The sequence below is a fragment of the Haemorhous mexicanus genome, chromosome Z, assembly GCF_027477595.1.
Source record: "Haemorhous mexicanus isolate bHaeMex1 chromosome Z, bHaeMex1.pri, whole genome shotgun sequence".
NCBI classification, from domain to species: domain Eukaryota; kingdom Metazoa; phylum Chordata; class Aves; order Passeriformes; family Fringillidae; genus Haemorhous; species Haemorhous mexicanus.
Window position 1 is genome coordinate 33,582,496 of NC_082381.1, and position 24,585 is coordinate 33,607,080.

At 37.1% G+C, this 24,585-nt stretch overlaps 1 protein-coding gene and 1 long non-coding RNA gene across 3 annotated transcripts in view; one reads left to right on the forward strand and one right to left on the reverse strand.

Annotated features, from left to right (window-relative positions):
- CEP120 (centrosomal protein 120) overlaps positions 1 to 12,279 on the reverse strand; it is a 38,067-nt gene extending 25,788 nt beyond the window's left edge. The window contains exons 1-10 of one of the 2 annotated variants that reach the window (XM_059873786.1): positions 12,054 to 12,279; positions 10,739 to 10,895; positions 9,695 to 9,809; positions 8,652 to 8,793; positions 6,390 to 6,538; positions 5,150 to 5,347; positions 3,363 to 3,590; positions 2,888 to 3,056; positions 1,745 to 1,855; positions 331 to 508 (exon numbers count right to left, since the gene is read on the reverse strand). In XM_059873786.1, coding sequence (XP_059729769.1) covers positions 331 to 508; positions 1,745 to 1,855; positions 2,888 to 3,056; positions 3,363 to 3,590; positions 5,150 to 5,347; positions 6,390 to 6,538; positions 8,652 to 8,793; positions 9,695 to 9,809; positions 10,739 to 10,895; positions 12,054 to 12,105 — 1,499 coding nt within the window. In that variant the 5' untranslated portion in view covers positions 12,106 to 12,279. Of the gene's footprint in view, positions 1 to 330; positions 509 to 1,744; positions 1,856 to 2,887; positions 3,096 to 3,362; positions 3,591 to 5,149; positions 5,348 to 6,389; positions 6,539 to 8,651; positions 8,794 to 9,694; positions 9,810 to 10,738; positions 10,896 to 12,053 lie in introns of both variants that reach the window. The other variant, XM_059873785.1, reaches the window with a different exon arrangement.
- Positions 12,280 to 12,496: 217 nt separating this feature from the next.
- On the forward strand, positions 12,497 to 16,532 carry LOC132322321 (uncharacterized). Its single transcript, XR_009485090.1, has 2 exons — positions 12,497 to 12,879; positions 13,842 to 16,532. It is a non-coding gene; the product is annotated as an uncharacterized LOC132322321 (long non-coding RNA).
- The last annotated feature ends 8,053 nt before the right edge of the window (positions 16,533 to 24,585 follow it).

The following is a 24,585-nucleotide window of genomic DNA, read 5'->3' on the forward strand; positions in this document are numbered from 1 at the left end:
AAAAAAAAAGACAAAAAAAAACCAAACCAAGCTTAACAAAAAAACCCAAAACAAAGAAAAAAATTCACTTCCTTGATGAACTAGAAATGTAGCCAGAAAGATTTAATACCAATTACAGCAAAAGGCAAAGCTTTACACACATCTTTAATGCTCAGTTTAGAGGTAAACCTGATGAACATTTTGAACATTCTAAAGTATTTAAAGTATTTTGCTACTGAAAATCAGCTACATTTTAAAAGGCATGAAGAAGCAGAGAGGCACCATGTCACCAGCAATCACTCAGATTACAAAGTCTTTATATTTTCCAAGAATAACAAAAACAGATTGTACCTTAAAATGCAATTTATTGGAAAACCAACTTCCAGACCACGTATACTCCTTAAGTCTATTGAAAAGCAAAAATGGTGAGAGGCTGCTGGAATGACAATTTTCTGTGCTGACACAGCCTCAGAAGAACTGGACACACCCACAGGGTTAGGCTGAGATATCGCTACTGGACCACTATCAGCTGAAAACACAAAAGAGAATTCATGTGCATTTTCTATAACTTGTTCTGCCCAAAATAACAAAACACAAAGATTAGTGTCACATTTTAAATGCAAGTAGATCGGTTGCTTCCCTAAGAGAATTCTATTCCTTGTAAAATAAATGAAAAATAACCACTGTGAAAAATAACCACTCCTTCTGTAAATTACTGCTTCCAAAGAAAAAAAACACCAAAAACCCAATATACTTTAAATCTTCTTTCAAGATTGTAATATTTTTCCTTTCTTTATTAATCTTTGAAGCTATGTAAGGTGTAACTCACCTGTAAAAGTTTACAATAGGATCAGAGAAATTAAATTCTTCAGAAAGACTGTGTAAGACTTCAGTTTATACTAATTTTTCATAGTCAACTTGAGGAAAATAAATATTTTTAGCAATTTAGGTGTTTTAAAAATTAACTAACTTCTTTAGGGGAATTACAAGGACAACCAGATTTATTAACAGGTCAATTGTATTCATGTAAGGCAGCATCCTCCTTGGCCCCAAGCTGAGGTTTAGCCATTGAAGCAAACTAAAATGTGCAAAGCACATCTGCTTCTGCCACAGAATCCATGTACTGTGACATCCATTTTATAATTTAGAAAGCAGAAGCAACATTGAGTGCCTGCCCAATTGCATCCAGGCTTCTCATATTCTTACAATGAGACCCAATACTGCCTTCAGAGAGTAAAACATCAAACTACAAGTCCCACAGATAGGTCTCCAAAAGGTGTTCTTGAAAAATGTTCAGGACATTTTAAGTCTTTAGGGGCTATTTGGACTACCAAGCCCCTACTAAAAGAGTGAATGAACATATCAGATAAGAACTCAATGGCCTTTTGTAAGTGCTACTTGTTCTGATACATCCTTCATAATTATTTAAACCATTTCCACTTTGGTAATTTTTAAAGAAGTACATCATTACTAGCATTGACTCTATTCTTTCCTCCTTTTTTCTAAGTGTTTTGCTCGCATTAGTATTAATATTACAAGAAAGAAAAATGCTGTAATACTTCAACATCAGCTAGTTAACACAATGTACGAATGAAACAATTTTAAGTGATTCAGGTAGAATGTCAGTAGATTGCTTGGTGCAAAGAAATGGCTGAATGTAATTTAAAGGCCATACAGCTTTTAAGTACATACAGCTTACTGTTAAAATTCATATACTGTAGTCAAATTTCATTCAATGTACTAAATTCAATAAATTTTGCCTTACTGGGATTTTGCAGATCTGTCAGAGGTGACTTTGCTCTGCTCTGTGATTTCAAAGCTGGAAGCTCTTCAAAACACTGTTTGCCAACCTCTTGAGGGCAGCCAGCCACCAGCCCTGAAAGACAAATGTGAAATGACATATTTTACATCTTAGCAAAACAGAATTATAAAATTATTACTATTAATAATAAAAAAGCACAATCCTGGATTTCCTAACCAGACATTCAAACCAGCTGCTGGGTTCACAATACTTTCTTTTTACATTCCATATAAAGGACTTAATCCTTGCATAGATAAGATTAAAAGAAAATTTGTCTGAATTAGCAGACAAATCCTGAGAGCCCATTCTAGGACACCGTATTTCCTCTACAGAACTGTCTTTAGGACAAAGCTGAAAAGACCAGCAATACAAATATCACTAGAAAAACAATAATTCCACTTTATTCATAAACCATCTCTTAAGAAGATTCATGTTCAATAACATTTAGCAAAACAACTTTTTTTGAGATTTATTCGGTTATCATGGTATTTCTCATCTGTTCCTCTTTCACTTTTCCACTTCCCAGTTCTCAAATCAGAAACAAGTCTTCCTACGGCTTGGGCTACCAAGTCCAAACAAAAGGATCATGTAAAAACAAACAAAACAACCCAGCTGCTTGGTTTTGTTCAGGAATCTGTACTCTATGAACATTTATCTTCACAAATTAAAAACCACATAGTAAATTCCCTGGAAAACTCAAAAATCCTGCATTATCTCTGCTTTTCTATTGAATAAGTTAACACTAGACCATTTCATCTCTGAGCAAGTCAGTTTCTTGATAGGCATTGCACTAAACCTTCTCATTCACAACTCCAAGAAATTCCAAAAAACTTTTGTTATGAGTTTTCAAACTTATGACCATCCACATCACTTGTAATCTACGCACCCCCAAATATCTAATTTGGATCTTGCAAGCGTACTTAACGATGTTTATGTTCAAATCACAACATTTATCCCCCTTTTGTTACTTGTTTATGCAAATGATTCTGACTTGCCTGAAATTTATTACTGGAAGTGAGTACTACTAGAATGAATATACTAGAAAGGAGTAGTACATGATCCAAGACCACATTTAGCAACTGGGCAAAGACGATATATACCACATACCCCTTTTCCTTGGTTTTGTGCCTTTTTCAAACTTAAGACTTTCCACTTCACTCTCTGTTGCTACATCTTCTTTTGAAGAACACTGGTCAGCTTGAGATGGGACATTTTGGGATCTCTGCTGCTGGCTCTCTGTTTTTCCACTAACAGGTGAAAGAACTCTCTCCTGTGGCTGTTTGGGTTCAGTTGCACCATTTAAGTGAATCAAAGGCTGAATGAAATGATAGTTTTCTTATTGACCACAGCTTGCATTGAAATATTCTGTCTACGACATTTAATAGTATGAGATTATTTTTCAGACACAGAAAAATGCAAATGAAAGGATTATTCATATAAAGCAATTAATTCTTTCAGGTTTTTTTGTTGGGTTTCTCTTGGGTTTTTTTTAGACAAAACCCAGTCAAATATTATTAAGAAACACCCATAATTTTTTTACATGAAATTGTGTCTAAACCAATAATGAACAGGTAAGACATACCTGGGTAGTCAAGTTCTCCCTCTGAAGAACTACAGATACCCCAACAGTAGGAGCCAGATCCAGAGGCAGCTGTGCCATTTTCTGTTTAGCTCTGTTTGGTGGAACAAGAACAAATGGTCCTTCTATTGCCACAGGGTGCTGGTCAATCTCCACATTTCCTCTCTTCAGCAGTCCTGACAGGGGAACTTCAGTGCTCCCAAGAGAGTGGTCCCCACAGCAAAGATGGATCTGCACACACACAAAGGTGTTAGAAAGTAACAGGTATGTGCGATTTGCACTGGAACCGTCTAGCATAACCACTAAAGGTAGCATAAATGCAACAAGTTATCATTCCTAGCCTGGTCCCTGCATGCTGAGAATAAGAACAGCTATGAAAGGTCAGTTTTGAGCAGGTGGAATTTGTTCATTGACAGAGGAGCAGCAAATCACTGCACTGCCCTTCTGAGGACCTGTCACATCATTCCTTTGGTAGGATAAATTAAGTACTCTGTGGTTTCTAAACACTGCACAGATCCTTACCCTTCATGCACAGGCATATAAAACACATGACTGCAAAGTAATGAAAAAGGTTACTTGAAAGTTTTGGGCATATATTCAGACACCACTTAACTGGCAAGGATTTTTAGAATTAAGTAACTGTAGTTTTAATTCCTGGTAAATATAATAATTGGAAAACTTGACAAGAACTTTTGTTCAAAAAATTGTTCTTTACATATGTGGGAAATTATGCATATTTGCATCATGTGTATCATATATGTTTTAAGACTGTTTTAGAGTGAGAATAAATTCCAAACAGACCAGTGCACATGTTGCTCCAAAAATATTTAAACTCGAGGCAAAAAAATAAAAATTTCAAAAAATACAAGATTTAAACACTATCATTCTTAAACCACCCTGAATAAAAACCCTAGAATGGGCTGTATAAACTTAAAGAAAAATAACTTCAAAATGGTCCAGATCCCCAAATTACTTTGTATAACTAATTTGTCTTTGTCTTATTTACCAGCTACATTATCAGAAACCCTACACCACCCTCACTCAACGAAGCAGACTCTTGTTTTGTAATTTTGTGATTAGTTTGAGACATGCACAGATTGCCATAAATATTTAAAGTACTACCTGATGTTTAGAATCATAGATTCACTTAGTTTGGAAAAGACCCTAAAGTCTGCTGAGTCTGGCTGTTAACCTAGCACTGCCAACTCACCACTGTCCTCCATTTACACGCAAGGCTAAAACAGACAAGCAACATCCCATAACAGCCCAAATATGTCTGCAGTGTATTTAGAAACAGCATTTGGCTACAGAGCAGGTAAAAAAGACAGACTTCCCTTATCATTCACAAAGAATGCTGAGGACAGTGATTTTAGAACTTAGACAAGAGTGACCTGAACAGCTGGTATGGGATTACCATAGGTAGCACAAAGCAGGACTCTGAGTTGCAGATGGTCTGATTGCAGAGCAGGCCCCAAAGCTCAGAGCTCTTCAGAAAACCCACATTAGCTCTCTGGGAAGATCATATTTCAGCAACAGCTTTTATCATGACTTGTAAACCAGCTTGCTGTAACATCAACTAATTAAAAAGACAGCACTCCACCTGAGCTAGGAAACTTGCCGCTATGGTTTCCCTCATACCAGGAAGACAATCAACTTATATTTGAGCCAAAATACTATAATACCATCTTAGTTCTGGAAACAGAAATGCTTCACAGATACAACCTGAAACATACTCTATTTCTTTAATTTTAATTATTTATTTTCATTCACATTTGAAATTAACAGCTTACCTGCAACTTTGACTGTGCACAAAGATAAACCTGAAGAACATCCACTGTACTACGTATTCGAACTGAAGCTCTTTCTGGCTCGAAGTTTGGATTAATTAAATCAGTGAAAGGTTCATTTGTGACATCATTTCCCAGCAACGAATAGTAGAAAAAAAACTCAGGTTGTCGATCAGGGAGCTTCATAGTACTAGGAACTAACTGAAAGAGATGTAGAAGAGAATTATGCATCTCTTTCCTTGATGCAGAGTTACAGTAATTCTGAAGCTCTAGTTTGGAAATTAAAACTTAAAGAGTGACCAGCTGACCTAAATCACAGCTTGCACTCCATTTATAACTTATTATATTAATACTCAAATTAAAAATGTTTTACTTTTTTAAGTAAAAAAGAGCAAGACTTGTCAACACCAAGGGCTGTAACTGACATGTATTTACTTACACCAAGTACTGCACAAATACTCAGAAATAAGCTATGCCTTCACAAAATATTTTCAGTTATTAAATAATGCACATTACATACTGTTATATAATTTATGTGATTAAATTAAAGACTGAAACAGACAAACAGCTTCTTCATTCTGTAGGCAACTCTGAGTTCAATGCCCAAAGAGGCACACACCACAAGCATGATCACAGGAGATTTTGCTTCTCAAGGTCCTACAATTCTACATGGAAAACTATTTTCCCTGAATAAAAAGAAACATGACAAGACTGAAGAGAGTTCATCACACACCATGAGTTCTAGACCAATTAAAACAATGCTGTCAGTACAGCATAAACACAGCAGTTAAGGCCTAAAGCTGAAACAACCATTAGCCTGCCACTTCATCCAAGCTAGTAAGTCCTTCCCTCAGGCAATATATGAGCTCTGTCTTACATATTTTAAAAGCATTTCACCTTGTTTGAACTCCAGTGCATGGGCACCACACTGAAGACTGGTATCATCCATGCACAAACTTCTTACACTATATCGCAGTAGAGAGGTATGCATTTCATAAGAATGCATATTTTGAAGTAAATACAGCTTTAATACTTCAAAAGAATTATAATTCATCTGCAGTATGAGATGTTAAGGACTTCAAAAATATTTAAAATAAATATAAATTCACTTTGGTACAAGATTATTTATTGAAATAAACTCAAAAAAATATTAAAAAAACTAATTAGAAACGAGGAATGGGAGGGTGAAAATACTAATGTGGGATAACACTTCTTAAAAACTACACATAGCAAGAAAACAAACCTGTTCCAACTGTGTGGCAAATGCAATGGTTACAGACAAGACAAAGTGATCTCTGCAATACTCTGCTGGTCCAATTTGATGATAGCCCTCTTCTTCATTCAAGACTGGCACAATACTATTAGGGTCCAGTCCACGAAAAAGGGTAAGTACTAGGAGAGAAGAAATAAACATAATTAACTATTGGTCTTTGTAATCGCTGCAGCAATTTGATACATAATTGCAATTTTATTTTTAAGCATTTCACATGGACATTACACGTGGAAAGAAAAAATTACAAATTAAGATCTTGATGCCTGTTAACAAAGTTTTGCAAAACACAAAGAAGTCCCTAGGTACACTTCAAAACTGCTACAAAAAAATCTGAAATTAACTTTTATTTACAACTGTTACGTTGAACACTATGCTAAACAGAATTCTAGTTCCTATTTCTATTTTGTGTTACAATGAGAAAGATTACCAGGAAGTTTATTTCGCTAGGCTAGAGTATACCATGCTATTTCTTTACTTTGCTCATTAAAGGAAATGCAGGACAGTAACTGCATATGAGGTAACTGCAATCTATTGGAAGAAGTATGCTGTGCCATTCCACAGATCCTTAGAATGCTTCAATTAAGGATTTTTCATCTCAAGTCTTCAATGCATAAAACTCTGTATTCTGGTTTGCTAGTTTTTGTTCTGTAGTACCAGCAATTCAACATATTTAGCCCTCAGGTTACACCAAATAGAAATAATGACACAGCATTTTGTGAACAAAAAAGCTCTGTTTCAAATACTGGAAGCCTTAGACAACTTAAGTCGGTAAAGAAAAAAAAAAAGAGTATATGAATACTAAATGGAAAAGTATCTGACCAGACTAGAACTGGGTAATACAGCTTTGTCATACCCAACACCTGGAACATTAACTTTACAACTGTGAAAACCTAGAAGTTTGCTTTTCTCCATCACAAATATGATATTGACTAATTTTTGACATGATGAAAAAAAGGGAAAAGCTGGCAAACTTGTTTGTAGCAAGAAAAGCACTAAATGGGAAACAGTGCTGAGTAAAAGCAGAAAGGTATTCTTTTTTTTTTTTTTTTTGCGAGTGTCATGATGGATAGGAGAACTTGCAGGCACAAAGACCACATGGGAAGTGCAGACTAAGGAATTATTTAGAGTAGTTTTTTGCCTTCTTTACAGATGTTACAATATGGAAAGTTCCCTGTGTTTTGCTGTAAACCTGAAAGAATGGAGTAAGCTATCTTACACTGAAACTTAAATCCTGTCTTAACTAATCTTGAAATGGAGCAAGGTCAGTGAATTCCAGGCCAGAAGCTTATAAAACATTTACTGCCACTGACCACTTCTACAAAACTACAGCCACAGATCATCAGCAGATAGATGACAGACTTAGAATTAGGGAAGATGTTCCTTCAGGGCAAGAACACAAGTATTATAAGGTATGCAAGAGAAAATCTACTAGTTGTACCAAAAGGCTCATTTTTCAAAAGTTAAGCAGATAGACATTTGGGTGAGAGATCAGGGCAAGATGGAAACATGTTTTTGTTTTGGGACTCTTTAAATCAAGTTTCTAAGACTTTGTTTGCGGTTTTTTTTTTAACAGGTACTAACTTGCATTTAAAAAAAAAAAAAACAAACCAAAACACACAGATGAAAAAGTGACTTGAAGGCACAGCACAGAAAGGGACCTACTAGTGTTAACAATTGAGGTCCAATAGATTTTTGACACATTTCACTGATTTCCTTTGAGAAAAATAAACAAGAGAATTCAGAATTGGAATGAGTCCCAACAGTAAGCAGATGTTAATTTAAGTACATAAAGATTAGAAGAAGAACCCACCAAAAAAGAAGAAAGTCTACCCAGCAAATGAGACACTTTACTACTTTACAGTTCCAAGCCCATACTACTGAAATGTTACCTTCTATAAAGGTAAAGCTCCTTTCCAATTTCTTTTGTAACTTTCCAAAGTTCATAAATACAAGTTAAATACCCAAGGGAGTTAACTATGAGCCCTTGATTCTCATTTTAAATACCAGCTGGTTTGCAACTTGTCCCCCTAAAAGTCACACAATAATCACAGTAAAGAATCCTTGAAAAACTTACTACCACAAGGTACATTAATCAGCTGCAAAGGATGTGTACTGGAACTGCTGTGAAACTAAAATTCTCTTTAGATTTAAAACAACACATTTGTAACAAGTAATATATCATCTGGCACAGGAAGATTTTTAATTCAAAGTGAGAGATGTCATGTTACTTACCCTTCCCTTCTCTAGGGGGTGCCTCCTTTGCTTTAAAATCATCAACCAGTGCTTTTGAATCTGTCTCCAAAGCAACACCAATTTGTATTTCAGGTTTAAACTTAGGGTACTTGTTACTAAGCAAAGGATACCATTTAGGTGCCTACAAAGTAAAAAACAAAAATAAGACCCAAAAGCATTTACATACAACAGAAAAAAAACAGTATAATGCTATTACAGAAAACTCAGTCTTAATCTAGCACTTCTACTTTATCATCTACAGAAATACACTTTGGTTTTTATTTCTAAAAATTTGGTCTATTTAGTACACTATTGTACTAAAATATTTTATAGACTGGTTACTGGATGACTACCTGAATATATTTGTTTTTTTCCACTGACTTGTACAGTGCAAAGGTTAGACAAAGAAATATACCATAAATCTTTATTTAGGAAACCTTCAAGTCCTCAACTGCACAATAAGTCATATGCATTGAAAATGATCTAGAGGAATGATTCCAAAAGAGGATGCCAGACTCCTCATATGACCCATATCAAAGCAATGTTTTGGTCAAGCTTGATACAAGGCAATTGGCTAATGAAATTTATATAAACAATTATATTGTGCTTACTCTATGCTGTTCAAACTCTAAAGGGTTTGAAACAATCAGCTAACATATCATCTTCCATGGAGGCCCGCTATAAAAAACAACGTAAGACTTGATTTGATGATGGAGACTCAAATCAATTGCTCCATTTCTATGGCTCAGATAAAATTTTCCAGTTGATTAAATAATGAGATTGTGTAGATTCATTGGTTGCTAGTGATCCTACTATTCAATTCAGAAGTAAAAAAGATTAGTACCAACTGTATTTTTTCATTTGTGTATATTCTTAGAGTCAAGATGTCTCTCCTCTTAGGAAAAGCAACAAAATCCCCCATATATGATCAGTCATACTCCAAAATGAGACTCAAAAGTTTAGCCTATGCTTTAATTCAAATTATATTATCTATAACAGCATTGTCAAAACAATTTTTAAAATCTTTATATCCCATAATGTACCTGTTTCTTTTCTGGTGCAGCCCTTAGATCCAGTACAATATAGCCTATATTCTCTTTAGCTGAAGATGCAGGACCCAGTGCAAAACATTGGAGTTTGATAGGTGTACGCTGCAGTCTGAAAAAGTAACTCAGTTGAAATATTAAATATAAAATGTATCTCTACAATTAGCTCTCAAAGACAGTGTGTAAGTTTCCAGCAAGCCAATGATACAAAAATATACTCATTATATAGCTAGTTTCATTAGGTCAGAAACTGAACTTACAATGAACATCAAGTCATCACTAAGTGAGAGAATGAACAAGTGATTTAATTTTTTAAGAAGAGTGCTTTGGTTTCTCAGTCTCAAGTGTTATTAAAAAGACATTATCAACAAATAAATACATCACTCACATAAAAGAAAAAGATACAGAGCCTGACACAAAATTTGAATTTCACTTGGAAGGGCATCTTAAAAACAGGACTTGTGGACAAGATTTTTGGGTAAAGCACATGACTACTGCAAGGTACAAATAAGACATCTAGCACATGGCAAATGTAGGCATCTTTCTCTGTCAAATAAAAATACTGATTTTTATAACTTCTTTGACTATATGGTCATACCATTAAAACATGTAAGTTGTAAGACTTGTAAAATGAAATAACTTATGAAAACATTCAATTTCTCAGCTTATCTCTTTGAAATTTTCAAAAACTATGTACACAGGCTTTTCAGACTTGAAATTAAGTTAATTTTGTGCCACAGTATACATAAGGTAGCTTGACTACAATGTTTGAATAACAGAATTATTAGTTTGCCCTAAGAGCCTGCGGGGTGTTTTTCAGTAGTGTTGAAATATACCCCTTAGAATTTTTAAACACCACTTTTCTTCCCACACATTACCTTTTTTGTACATTAGTACATTTTTCCCACACATTATTGTAGATAAAAGAAAGTTTCTAAAAAACAATTCAGATGACAGTAAGCCAAAAATTGTATTTCACTAACTGTAAAGACAAGAAAGTTAAATTTTATCTGCAAGTTAGACTTCACTTTTTAATGTTACCGGTGCTGATGAAGTGCTTTCCTATCAAGTTCCCAGGCCAATTCTGTAGCAAATTCTGGCTGTTCAGTATGCTCTACAGGGTCAGTAGCCAACTGTTCACCATCTAACTTGGCTTCAACTATAAGCATGTGCTTGGGTCGTTTCGGGAAACAGCGCCCTGTAAAAGAGTGGCATTGCATGTGCCATCACTAAAAGAGATGCAAGAGCTCAGACTGATCCCATAAATCGGCTACCCAAGGCCATAAATGTAATTAATTTTCCATGTCACCTTCCCCGCTTTGATCTTCAAAGAAAAAGAGTTTGCACTATGCAGAAATATGAAAGAATGCAACATGAAACAGCCTATTTGTGAAGAAACAGTTAATTAAGTAACAAAGCAAAGTAGTAAGCAATTAGAATTATTTGAGAAATCTATGATGGGCAATAGGTAAGGGAGCAGGCATGAGAAAAAGAGTGAATGTTTTACACAAGTGAAAATGTCATGACTGTCTGACATCGAAACAGAAAAATATGATCTTATAAAAGTACTGAGTGGTGTTTCTCCTGCCACTTGCTGAAAAAATAAATCATTACCAGATTAGGAGAGTGCCTAAAACTGTATAGGATTGGTCCTGGGCTCAGGATCATTCGATATTCTGATTTGAAATGACAAAAGGAAGTAAAAGTTTACTTATATTACAGTGTGGGGAGACAATACTACAAGCATATCAGAAGACAGGATCTTATTTGTAAGCTCCTCTGGCAAACTACATAAATGGACATAGAGATAATAGGAGTTACTTGACAAAGAGAAAGCATTCAGCCAAAACAACCCAAACCCCCACTAATCTCCAAAACAGCCCAAAAGAGAAAAAGACATCCTAACAAATAACTCACTCAGGCACACACACACTCTAATTAGACTACAGAAACCAAAACCTGTGGAAATGCAAGATGGCCAACTAGATATACGTTTGAGTCAACACTTAAGGCTGATTGCAACGAAGGGACAGAAATACCAGAATAACACTTGAAAAAAAAAACCAAAACCAAACCAACAAAACCCAAATCCTCAGGGAACGACTGTTACTTTTCTCATTCACTTAAAACCATACATTACGTAAATACCTCCAAAACCTAACAGAGGGTAGGCAACCCTGGCCTTAAGATACGTACTTACTATTAATCACACCGGGCTACTCAACGCTGCTCAGCTTACCCCGCTCACGCCACCAGAGAAAACACCTCGAAGGCAGGACCAGCCCTCATCTTCCTCTCGGGACAGAGGGACGCGCAGCAACCGGGAGGCCACGACCCTCCCACCCCTCCCGCCTACCTTCCAGCACAGAGACGACGATCAGCAGCCGATCGGCGGCTCTGGAGACCATCTCCCCGCTCCGCCCGGGCGCTGCCGGGGCCGGGAAGCGCGACCACTCCCGAGGCGGAGCGGAGGGAACCGGGAACTCTAGGGCCGCCCTCAAGCCCGCCTTGCCGCCGCCCGCCGGCCTTTTGCCGCCGCGGAGCCTTTAAACACCAACCGCCGCCGCTTCCGCCCGGCAACGCCGGCCCCGCCTCTTCCGCCGCCGGCTCCGCCTCGGCACGGCCACTCCAGGGCCCCGGCACCGCCCCGGCACCGCCCCGGCACCGCCCCGGCACCCCCCCGGCAACGCCCCGGCAACGCCCTGGCAACGCCCCGGCACCGCCACTCCAGGACCCCGCACCGCCTCAGCACCGCCCCGGCACCGCCTCAGCACCGCCCCGGCACCGCCGCTCCCGGGTCCCGGCTCCGCCCCGGCACCGCCTCAGCACCGCCCCGGCACCGCCACTCCCGGGTCCCGACACCGCCCCGGCACCGTCCCGACCCTGCCACTCCCGGGCCCCGACACCGCCCTATGGCCTGAGGGTGAGCAGCCGTGCCGTGGCGCGGAATGTCGGACGGGGGCGTGGAACCGTAGTCGAAAACCTCACAAATGAAGGTATGAAAAGGTTTTTCACAGGCACTCTGCATTGCCAGTGGAGGAATGCCAGCTGCTTCGAAGACGTGCTTTCTATTAAAGCGGGGAAGTTTCCTGACGTTTTTTTTTTCGCCCGCCACTGTGATGAGCGTCCGAGCAAGAGAATTTGAATCCAGTCGTAGTGAAATGCAGCCTGGTCCTCCTTAGGTAATTTTTTTTGTAGTATTGTCTTCCATACGAAATAATAATCAGGTAAGCAGTAATATCATGAAATAGTGTGTTCCTGCCTTTGGCATCCCAAGTTAAACACATATATCTTGACTGAGGCAAAACGCCCCATTTTATAGTTTACACTGTTTTTTTAGTAGCTGTCCTAGCAAGCTTTTTGTGTAGACATAAAATCCATGAGTTTTAGTAACACATGTACTCTGTAAAGTTGCTGAGTCATGATTTGCAAATACCAGGAGAGGGAGAACCTGTTTTCCTTCTGCAAGGCTTTTATTCTGGTTCTGAAACACTTCTCAAAAAGACACTTTCTTATGTCTGAGCTGAATCTGCCCAAGTTATATTCGGGCTGCTCCTTTTTGTTGTGTCATCTTCAGGTGTCTAACACTGCCTGTGACACAGGAATTCTCCATCTCTACAGACTGAGTTCATACATTTTTATTGCTGTCACCTTCTACAAGCCAATTTGTAGGTATTTTTTATATATACTTTTTACACAAAACCTAGGGACAGACCTCTGAAAAGTGAGTGATTTTGGCTAGTGAGGGAATGTGATCCCAGACGATAACAAAAATATACAGTTTACCTGTACAGCTTTTTTATTTGAAAATTGATTTCTTTCGGTGCAATTAATGAAAATAATATTCTTGTGAACTGCTGTTGAACAAGCAATCACTTCTTCTTGTAATTGTACGTCGATTTGCTTTTTGGCTATTTAGCAAGTGGAACTGGTTCAGCAGAGGGTCAGAAAAATGCCAGAGCCAGTACAAAAGACTGAGAGCATGTGACTAACAATGCTAGTTTATGGGTATTTATGTCTGCACATGGCAAAGCATCTCTCCTTTTGGTAACAGCAAGCCTTTAAATCAGACCACCTAACTCATGGAACTTTATCTCTGACATTCTCTCCTGGCTTTAACTTGACTTTTATTTTCATGTTACAGGTATTAACTGTGCCAAGAGCCTCATCACTTTAAACTTCTCAGTAAAGATTTTTTTTTTTTAATAAAATAAAAGGAGGAGATAGGAGGAGAGAAGAAAGACGCTAAAAAGACAATGGGACCTTCCTGCTATTATTATCTACGTTTACTTTTCAAGTCTTTCTCTATTCATCCAAGAACCACCAAAGACTGTTTCCTCATAATGCTATCATAGTCTCGCTAACTTGTATCTCACCTTGTGCATTTGCCTGCCGAGGTGTCAGATGAAGGATGTGCCCTATGCTAGAAAACTGGCAGTGGGCACACCTCCCACAGGTACCTCCCACCTCCAGGCAGAGGAACACCTCTGCTTAGTGACAGAACTGTGGGAGGAGGTGAGTACATTCAGCAGCATCAGAGAGTCTGAGAATCTGAGACTACTTGAAAAACCCCCTGCCTTCCCAGAGAGAAATCTGTCAGGCAGAAGGGTGCATGATACAGAGGATTCCCTATCCTATCTTTAATCTGCAGACATCATGACTTAAGAGAGAGGGGGAAATGGTGACAATTTCCTGCCTTGCACAGTGGAGCATCCCCTCCATTACTACCCCACCCTCCCAGTGCCCTGGTATATAACAGGTACAAGGCTCTGCAAGTGCAGCTGAACAGCAACGAGAAAGATTGTTCATCTAGGTCAGAGATGTCACTGAGGTTAAGTCAGTTTAAGGCACTCCCTGTGTCAAGACTGCTTCCATACAGAAAAATCAAAAAAAAAAAGATGTGTCATTGTCATAGGAGACTTTCTTCTGAGGAACAAAAAAATCAATATGCAGACTGGATCCAGTCCTTGAAGAAAGTCTGCTGCCCCTCAAAGCCTGTGTTAAAGACATTAGGAAGAAATTTTCTACTCTGGTACAGCCCTCAGATTATCAACTATTAATACTTTTTCAAGCAGGCAGTGATGAAATTGCAATAAGAAGTCTAAGGGCAATCAAAAAGGGAATTCAGCATCTTGAGACTAACTGGTTAAGGGATAAAGAGCACATGTAAAATTCTCCTCTATTGTTCCAGTTGCAGGGAATGATGAAGGAAGAAACAGGAAGCAGATCAAGAGAAAAACAGATCAGTATCTGAATCTGAGACTGATCAGACTGGTCCCTGACAGAATTTTGTGGGTTTTGATCATCATAGTGCTCCCAGGCTTATTTCTAGTGAGCCTGGTTTTATCCCCTTTCCTTTTCAAATCTAGTTTAAAACTCCTTTAATGAGGCCTGTTAACTCCTGAGTGAAGATCCTTTTCTCGCTTTAAGACAGGTGCACCCCATTTGTCAGCAGCAGGCCCGATGATCAAAAATATTCAAGGGTAGTATGCAAGTGGACCCTAGCAGATTTCAGTTGGCCCTGTACTAATTTTTGCAGCACAGATGGGTTTTGATGTGTTAGAAACCATGGAAGCACCTGAGAACAGTCACATAGGAAGTCACACTGTCCCCTAAAAAGGTGGCAGGATTGATAGCTCAACTAAAATGGATCTGCGCCAACGGAAAATATTGTGAAGCCCAAAAACTACAGTGTAAGCAATCACGGAGAAACAGTGGGATAACTTGCGCTTCTGGAATGCTACAACATGTGGCTATAAACTATTCAGAATCAGCAGAGAAAGACAGCTCTCTTTAGGAAGTGGAGGGGTGAGGGAGTGTTTTGACTATCATCTAGAGCTTAGTGATGAAAGAGTAAAGCGTGCTTTATTGAAATTTATTTTGCTCTTTTCTAAATGCATTTATTGACTCCAAACTAAGGAAAATTCTGAACTAAGGAAAACTCCAAACAGTAGGGACAACCTAATGACTCTCACACTTCAATAATTGTACCAGACTTGGAAATGCATCTAAATGAAACAATATAAAGACAATGCTGGTATGAAAAAGATTTTGTATATTATTTCTATACATCACACTTCTTTCTAATTTGTGAGACTGTTTTAATCTATCTGAAATTATATAGACTTTAAAAACCCCAAGATACAACTGTAAAAACACCTAATCCACTGAGAACATCATAAAATGGCCTGTTTCAACTACAGTCAGTTCCTTTTACATTATATTAATGTGTTTGTCCATTTTCTTATTTTGCTCTTTTAATTCACCTTCAACAAATTAATGTTATTAGGCTTCTCTTTTAGTAACAGAATTAGAACTATAGCACTTAAAGTATTAATTTGTCAATCTGTACTCAAATTTCTGTGATGAAGCTAGAGACTGTCCAGTATCTTTTGCTTTATTACTATCTTCACCTATCCTGCATATCTAAGGAAACAACATAATTAAATTTAGGTGAATACATATTATAAGTTAGCTCATAAAATCAAGTCAAGTAGTGAATGCTAGGTGCAATACCTAAGTTAGCATTGGTTACATATTTTTTTCATATAGACAATGGTTAAACTAATTATTGATTTAATAATTTATGAGTGCAATTATTAAATTCTCTAATCAACACTTTTTATCTCCTTGTTTAGAGCCTATTAAGTTTTAACAGTTCTTAATTAGTGAATTTTTTTTTTTTGGCATGATTATTTTTTTCAATCACAGGTTCACTTCCTATGGACATGACATGTCAAATTTTTCTCCATGTCTTTTCTTACACCTCATTTTACAAAGTTATTCATTCTGCCTTCTTTACTTCATTCTCTTAAATAAAAAGTTTTAAAACATATTTATATTGACATTGAAAGATTTTTACTTGCTGCATTTCTAATTGGCTTAGGATCATTTATTTAGTTCTTATTTAACCTGTCTTGGAAGTCCTTTTACACTTGAGGATTTTTCATGCAGAAAGAATAATAAATAGCTGTACCCGTTTGTAGAGGGTATTTAAATTGCATGTAAGTGGAATATGTGTTGTAAAAATAGTCTTCTTATAGTTGTTTGGTTACACTTTGGAATACTTTGGACATATCCTTAAGTGTTCCATTGTTTCTTATCGTAAAATAGCCTCAGTGTAAGCACACTTTATATGAAGTTTGAATATGAGTGACAAATTTTAAATACTGTCTTTAAAGCAAAATTTAGAACTCAAATCACTGATCCACAGTGTATGACCAGGAGGAGAAAAAAAACATCATTTACACTAAAGATATTTGAATTGCAGAAGAAGGGAAGCTGAAGGCTCTTTTCAAAGATTAGATTAGAAAAGTAGTAAGTTTTATTCTTCTGAAAATGGGAGAAAAAAGAGTGAAATTTCTTCTCCACTGACAGCTGTGATATGTGTAAATGGTGTAAATGTCACTGGACAGTTTATTGTGATACCTAATTCTATTTACATGAGCTGTACTCATGGATATCACGTGTCATGAATATCAACGAAAATGAGAAAAACTTTTGTACTTGCTTTGTGTGGCAAGGTTTTCGCAGTGGGGGGTTACAGGGTGGTTTCAGTGAGAAGCTGCCCCCATGTCCAATAAATCCAATTCCAGGCATCTCCAAGCTGAACCCGCTGCTGGCCAAGGCTGAGCCCATGAGGAATGGTAACGGCACCTCTGGGATAACAGGGTAGGGAAGGGAAAAGAAATGGCTGTGAAACAGAAGCCAGGAGAGATGAGTGAAAGTGTGTGAGAGCAATTGCCCTGCAGACATCATGGTCAGTGGAGAGGGGGGTGGAGGAGGCATTGCTGCAGGTGCTGGAGCTCAGATTCCCCTGCAGCCTGCAGGGGTGCAGCTCATGGAGGACCAAGGGGGAGCAGAGATCCACCTACAGCCTGTGGAGCACCCCACACCAGAACAGGTAGAAGTGCCTGAAGGAGGCTGTGACCCTGTGGGAAGCCCCCATGGGCTATGGCCCCCATTCCCTGTCCCCCTGTGCTGCTGTGGGCAGGAGGCAGAGAAGATCAAGTGCCTGATAGAAGCGAAGGGGTGGGGGAAAGTGTTTTAATATTATTTTGCTTTTATTTCTCATTCTCACTCTGATTAAACTGGCAATAAAACAAATTATTTTTTTCTTCAAGTTGAATCTGTTTTATCTCTGTCAATAACTAGTGAGTAAGTGATCTCTCCCTGTCCTATCTCTACCCATGAGCCTTTTGTTATATCACTGCTGCCCAGCTGAGGAGGGGAGTGATGTAGCAGTGGGCACTTGGCAGTGGATGCCACAGTCAACCCACCACAACTGTTACAAGAATTGGATCTGTAAAATAAACAGACAATTACATTCAAGAAAAATTTAAAAAAGAATCCTGTGGATATTTCCAAACTAGGGACAAAACAATGGCTTTGTTCTTTTTTCAAGCCTGGGACTATCTAGAACTTTACGATGAAAAAAAAGAGCATCCCGAAGAATTTTGGAATATATTCTGCATCACTCTTAAGAATTCCTATGCTGTTCCACTTCTAGGACTGTTCATGTAGCTTACCAGATTGTTCCTGGTAAATATTCAAACCTTTTCAGTAAAAGTAGCAGGTCAGATCCTGTGTGAAATTGGTGATTGAAATTTCTAAGACTGAAAATGGCTAATGGCTTTGAAATCTAAAAATGCCTTCAACGGGTACATAATGACTGGTCTTTGGTCTCATGGTCTCCTACTGTTTGGCTGCTCACTACTCACCTAGTAAATATTGCTAATACTGAAGAATAAAGCATTACCAAAGCCTAATTATTTGTAAGGAAGAAAACTTTCAGTCAGCATTTGAGGGGAAAAAAGAATTCTGTAAAGGTGAGACTATTTCATGGACTCCTTTTTTCACATCTAGTATTCTTAGATCTTTACATTTTTCAAAGTTTATTGTACTTAGTGAGAGATAAAATGTCTTAAAGATTACTCTCTGACTGATACTTATATATTTTTAGCAAATGGCATCTCCTTATGATAACATTGAAGGCAATCTCCTATGTTATCAGTTTCCCTTTATTACTCTTTAATTCCCAGGAAACTCATTGCATTTTGAAAAAGCAATTTAAACAACAAATTAAACTAAGGATCTGATACGGAATGAGTTAATGAGAATGGATGTTATCCTTTTCTTTGAATGGATAACTTCAGTGGATTTCAGATCTTGTCCCAAGTGACTACAAACATACTCCTACATCTCTGCAAGCAGAAAGTTTATCCATGCAGTTCCAGCTGTATTTGAACAGCAAATATAGTGCATTTTTTGTCATTTAACTAAAGAGAATAGTATCATCTTGGCTTGGAAAACCTGGCACATCAGTGAAAAACTTAGAACCTTGATCTCCCAAATCTTAGTTCTTTCATCTATGCATTAAGCCTTGTTGGTCTTAGTATAAATCAAGACATTATCTTTCTTTTTTGAAGAGCTTATTTATGAAACTGAATGTGCTGTATAATATAAAAGTGGAGAAATCAAGGACATAAACATTAAATACATCTGTAGTCTGAGATAAGTGGCAGCAAAGGTGCTAAAGCAAGATATTTGTTAGAGTATTTTTAGAAAAAAATAATTTGGGTGTGGTATTCCAGTTTGGGCTGCTACCAGATCCACTGTTAATAATGGGATATATGCATCTGCATAATTTATTTAGACTTTATAAGTTAAGAGTAGCAGGAGCTCATCCAATGAATAACAAAAGGGAAAATGGACTTAGGGATGACTTGAAGGCTGCACAGGTGTTTGGATCAGTGTGTCTTCTAAGGGTACATAGTAAGCATGCATTTGGACATTTTCTTCACATTAAGTGAAGAAGAAAAAAAAAGGAAAAGAACTGTGTTTAGTGTGATAATTTTCTTTCCCAATTCCTCTATCACAACTAAAAATGTAAATGTAGTTACTAGAAAGCAAGTGGAAGTCTCAGAGTAGGCATCAACAAACTAGTTATGTAGTGCTAATGAACTAATTATGATAAAAAGCACAAGTGCTGTTCTGCCCTGAGGCAATTACATTAATCAAGAACTGCTGGCACTCAGTTTCTAATGTATTTCTTCACACAGATACATGATTTCTTAGATTATATCTGTACAGATGCATAACCTAATATTCTTGGAAAAGTCATTATTATTCTGGGACACACAGGTATATAGAAAAAATGAAAATGATTGTCAAATATATCTCTATGATTGTGACACTAAAATCTAGTGATGCAAGTCACATTCAAGTATCTGTGTTAGCCTGTATACCTTCTCACAGAGAATAAAATTAGAAACGAGTCTTTGCTGTTCTCTTTGAATAACAGAACATAAAGACTATGTATCTAGCAACATACAAGAATATGTATATAGCAACCTAACAAAAAATAACAGGTATGAACATTATTTTTCCAAAGACCAGAATCATGAAATTGTGCTAAAGCCGATCCTTGAGGCATGCATGGAGGATGGAAAGTGATACATGCAAAAGGCCATCTAAGTCTAGCAAGCAGTAATCTATACTTGAATTTGTATAGATTTGCTTACACAAACTATTTCTGTAACTGGGTAACTCTGCCAGTATGAATTAGCATTTGGTCTTGGATGGACCAGATGGACAGAGAGTTAGAGACAGGTTTTTTCAATCCCATTATGGAGATGGATAACTTTAATAGAAGGATTGTATGCCTTGCCCATGGATGCTTTGCAATAATGAAGACATTAGTTTACTCCTCCACATTCCATTAAGATGACCTATCCAGAACACATTATGTGCAAAGGTACTTTTGGAGTTAATTATCACATGCTGTGAGGTTCATTTGCTTCTAGACAGTGTTTGCTGTGTTAATAATATAGGGGTTTTTTCCTCTTCTAATTGATGTGCAGATTGGAAGTGAGCTTTTAAAAAATTTCTAAATTCTCAAAATTGTGTAAAAAAAGCCTGTTACATAAATGGACTCATTCCTCTCCCTCACAAAGCTTGTGAAAATTACTATTTGAGTGAATACTACTAACGAGACAGTTAAATATAGGATACAGAATCACAGAATTGAAATCCCTGAGCTGAAAAGGACCCATGAGGATCATTGAGTCCAACTCCTACAGGGCAACCTAAAGACAAGTCATCTCCTTTTTGAACACCAACAGGCCTGGGGCCACTTTCCTGGGTTGCTTATTCCAGTGCTTGACCACCCTCTCATAGAAGAACTTTTCTCTAATATGCAGTCTTACCTTTCCCTTATATCCCCCTTACCACTCCCTTGTGTCCTATCACCAGACATCAGAGAAAAGAGATCACTCCACTCCTCTCCTCTAGTACCTGTACCTAAGTGTTTTCCTCAATGTACTTTAGGAATTTCCTGGACCTCTCTGTGCCTGCTGTACGACAGATCCAGTTAATCTCTGAGAATTTGATGTCACCTGTAAGGACCAGAGTAACTGCTCTGGAGATTTACACTAATTCCATTTAGAATAGTACATTGGTGGCATCATCCTGGCTGGCTGACCTATAGTAAACTCTCACCCAAAAAAAAAAAAAACCCTAAAAAAAAAAAAAACAAACCAAAACAAACAAACAAACAAAAAAACCTGCTTTATTTGCTTTTCCTTTAATGCAAACACTGTCCATTCCAACCCCTCTCCCCTGCCTGCCCTGCCTGTCTCTCCTGAAGGGTCTATAATTGTCCATCCAGATCATCCATTGAACTTTTTCATATTTCTCCTTGAGTGCTCGAAAGATATAAATCCTTTATGTGTACATTAATTTTGCCACCATCCCCAGAATTTTTTACATCCTCCCTGAACAGGAAGGCAAAATCAAAGGCTTTCACTCCATTGAGGGACTTGGAGTGAAATTCTCTAGGAGATATCCAAAGAGAAAAGTTGATTTTTTTCCTGATCTTGCTTTTGGAGCTCAAAAATTTTATGTTTAATGAAGTCAGTCTATAAGGACACAGAAACCAGAAGCTTGACCCAATTACCCATTTTTGTCATCTTTCAGACTCTTTATTGGTGCAGACTAAAATAAAGGGAGACTGCAAAAGAATATGCCGTGGTGAAATATCTGTGTTCCTTTTCACAAGCTGAATCACTTCAAAAATTTTGTTCAGTATGTAAAAATGAAATGCAGAAAAGGACAGATCATGTCCTGCATTGCACAATCAGCTTTTTACCAAGTACCCAAAGCTCACTGCAAATTAGCTTATACACTGAATGCAAGCACAAGTTCTTTTCATACCACTGGAAAGTCCACCAGACAGTGAAAGAGGCGCTACCCATATTTTAAGTGGTTATCAAAAGGAACAGCAGAGAGGACACAGTGTAGACACAATTTATTTTTCCTGGTTTAGTTAAAAAAAAAAAAAAAAGATCCCCTTTGAGTCTTCATGAGGGAAAAATGAACTAGCAGATATAAATTCTTCTTAAGCAAACGTGTGATGTATAGTTTTCTACTTTGATTCATCAGGGAGTTATGCTCAGAAGTGTTCCTGTGAAAAGTTTTCACCTGTGGTTAGGATTTCTATTGCAATTTTTCTTGGTGGTAAACAAAGGAGAGTTACATTTTTACATAGTGGTTAATGTTATTTCTGATCCTAGTTATTAGAAGTTCATCATCCACTTAGTCTTCAAGAAATAGGAAGCTGAAATGAAATAATATAAACGTGTAACTCTTTATTTTCAGTGATCACAACTGTAAAATAAGCATCTTGTCTCTCAAGATCTTTCAGGTGTTATTTCCCATCTAGTCAAAATCCAGCTGAAACAGACTTTTAGTGAAACGTTAATTGTTGCAAGTATGGTGTTATAAACTTCTGGACTTGCCAACCACACTTTAGTGTGTTATATCCACAAGAGATGTATATGAATGTGCAGTTGGCTTAATCGTATTTATACTTCAGGACTTCATAAGAGATCTATTTTTACATTCAGACTGGAACGTGAGAGAAGGAATGTAAGCAAATATTTCAGCATAGTTTTTATCAGGAATAGCAAGAATTTTACCCCTTAAGTATCATAAAGAAAACTCTAAAACTGCAAGTTTCTTAACTGCAACTTTCATAAATGTGGCCTGCAATTAATTTTCAGTAATTGTAGTTAGTAATAGTTTAATACTTAGCTTGGTACTGTTAAAATGGTCTTGGTGGTGAGTCCTTTCCTCCACTATCTGAATGATAATTTTCCTCTCTAAATACATATTTATGGGCATTGCAATACCATCAGCAGTTGCTGAATCCAGTGGCCAGTCTTCACCTGATCTTATGTGTTTTCTGGATGACAAATAGCACTCAGCAAGGTGAAAATAGGATATATTTTAGGGACAACTAGATTTAAATAAATTGTCTTAATCCTATTTCATTACATAATGCCCAATTTAGGCAGTATTATTAATTGCAAAAAAGCTAATAAATAAATTCACACTACACGAGACATTCTGATTTTTTTTCTCTCTAATGCATAAAGTGATGCTGAACCATTCTGCATAAGGCTACTGCTAAATATATTTTTAATGTGAAAAATAAAATCCAGGTAAAGTGGTTAGATGCCTAGTCTAAACCAACAGAATGTTTCTGTAGGCATAATAAAATTTACTCAGAGTTTGCAATCTCTGCATGTGTGTACTGAGGTGCAGACTCAATTATGTTTTGTGTGAGGTATCTTTTTTTTCACCATTGTTAGAAAGCACACACCATTACTGGAAGTACATGAAATACGGAAGTGTAAAGTGTGGCCATTGCCATTATTACTTATAATAAAATGGCCATGAATATTGACTGTTTAGATTTTTACAGTGTTGAACACATCTAGTGTGGCAGGAGAATGAACAGATTCAGAGCTACTGTAGGACTACTGTAAATCAACCACAGTTTGTTGGGGTCGTTTTCCCTAGTAGTACTTAGTAGATGCTCCAATAAAGGATCAAGGTTCCTTTGTACAAAATATTGACATGTATTAAAGGAAAACAGTGTTTCTTGCTCTCTTCTTCACCACTAAGTTGTGATCTGCCAGTATACATACCTAGGTGCATATAATATATATATTGTATTGATTGATAGATAGATAGACAGATAGATAGATAGATAGATAATACAATATATACATACAAATACAGTGTGTGTGAGTGTAAACATCATACAAATACAATCATACAATACACATATACACACTTTACTGATAAGTAGGGTTTTAGTTTTGCCCCTGCCTTTAATCTAAATGCTATAAGGTTATAAAAGCATTGTGTAAAAATCAACAGTCCCAAATAAGCAAAATTTAGCAGTGCCTGTATTTTTTCTTTTGTATCTTCTGAATAACCTTGGGAAAAATTAGAATGAGACAGTTACTGAAATGCAACGAGAATAACTAGATTGCAAAGGACACTGCATTCAAGACATAAATTTTTAGTAATAGAGAGAACTGTAAGAAGATGATTTCCATATCGTTCCACCTCTGGGGTGAATAAATATATTGCATTAATCTGCAAGTTAATACATTCTGCTGGATGCTAATATGTCAAACCCCAAAAATCTCTCCATGTGAAATCAACAAGGCCTCTGAAAAAAAAATTGAAGACCTCAATCTATTTATTTAAAATTCTAGAATCTTTCATTAGTTGCTGATTCAGAAAGTATTTCTAGTATGTTCTAGTGCTCATCTCTTATTAGGAAAATTGTAAGTGAATGATATAATAATGTAAATTAAAATAATATCTAAAAGTATGTTCTAAAGTGATTGAAAGCTTTACTTGTATTGCTAAAATGAATGATTACTAGGTCATAGAAGCAGGTCCCTTTCCAAATATTCTTTTACTTTTTTTTTCATCAGTTTTATATTTATAGCAACCCACTGAAAAGACAGGAATGGTACTGGAAGTATTTTTTTTTACAGCAGGCATTTTGAAGATTTGTTTTTCCTACT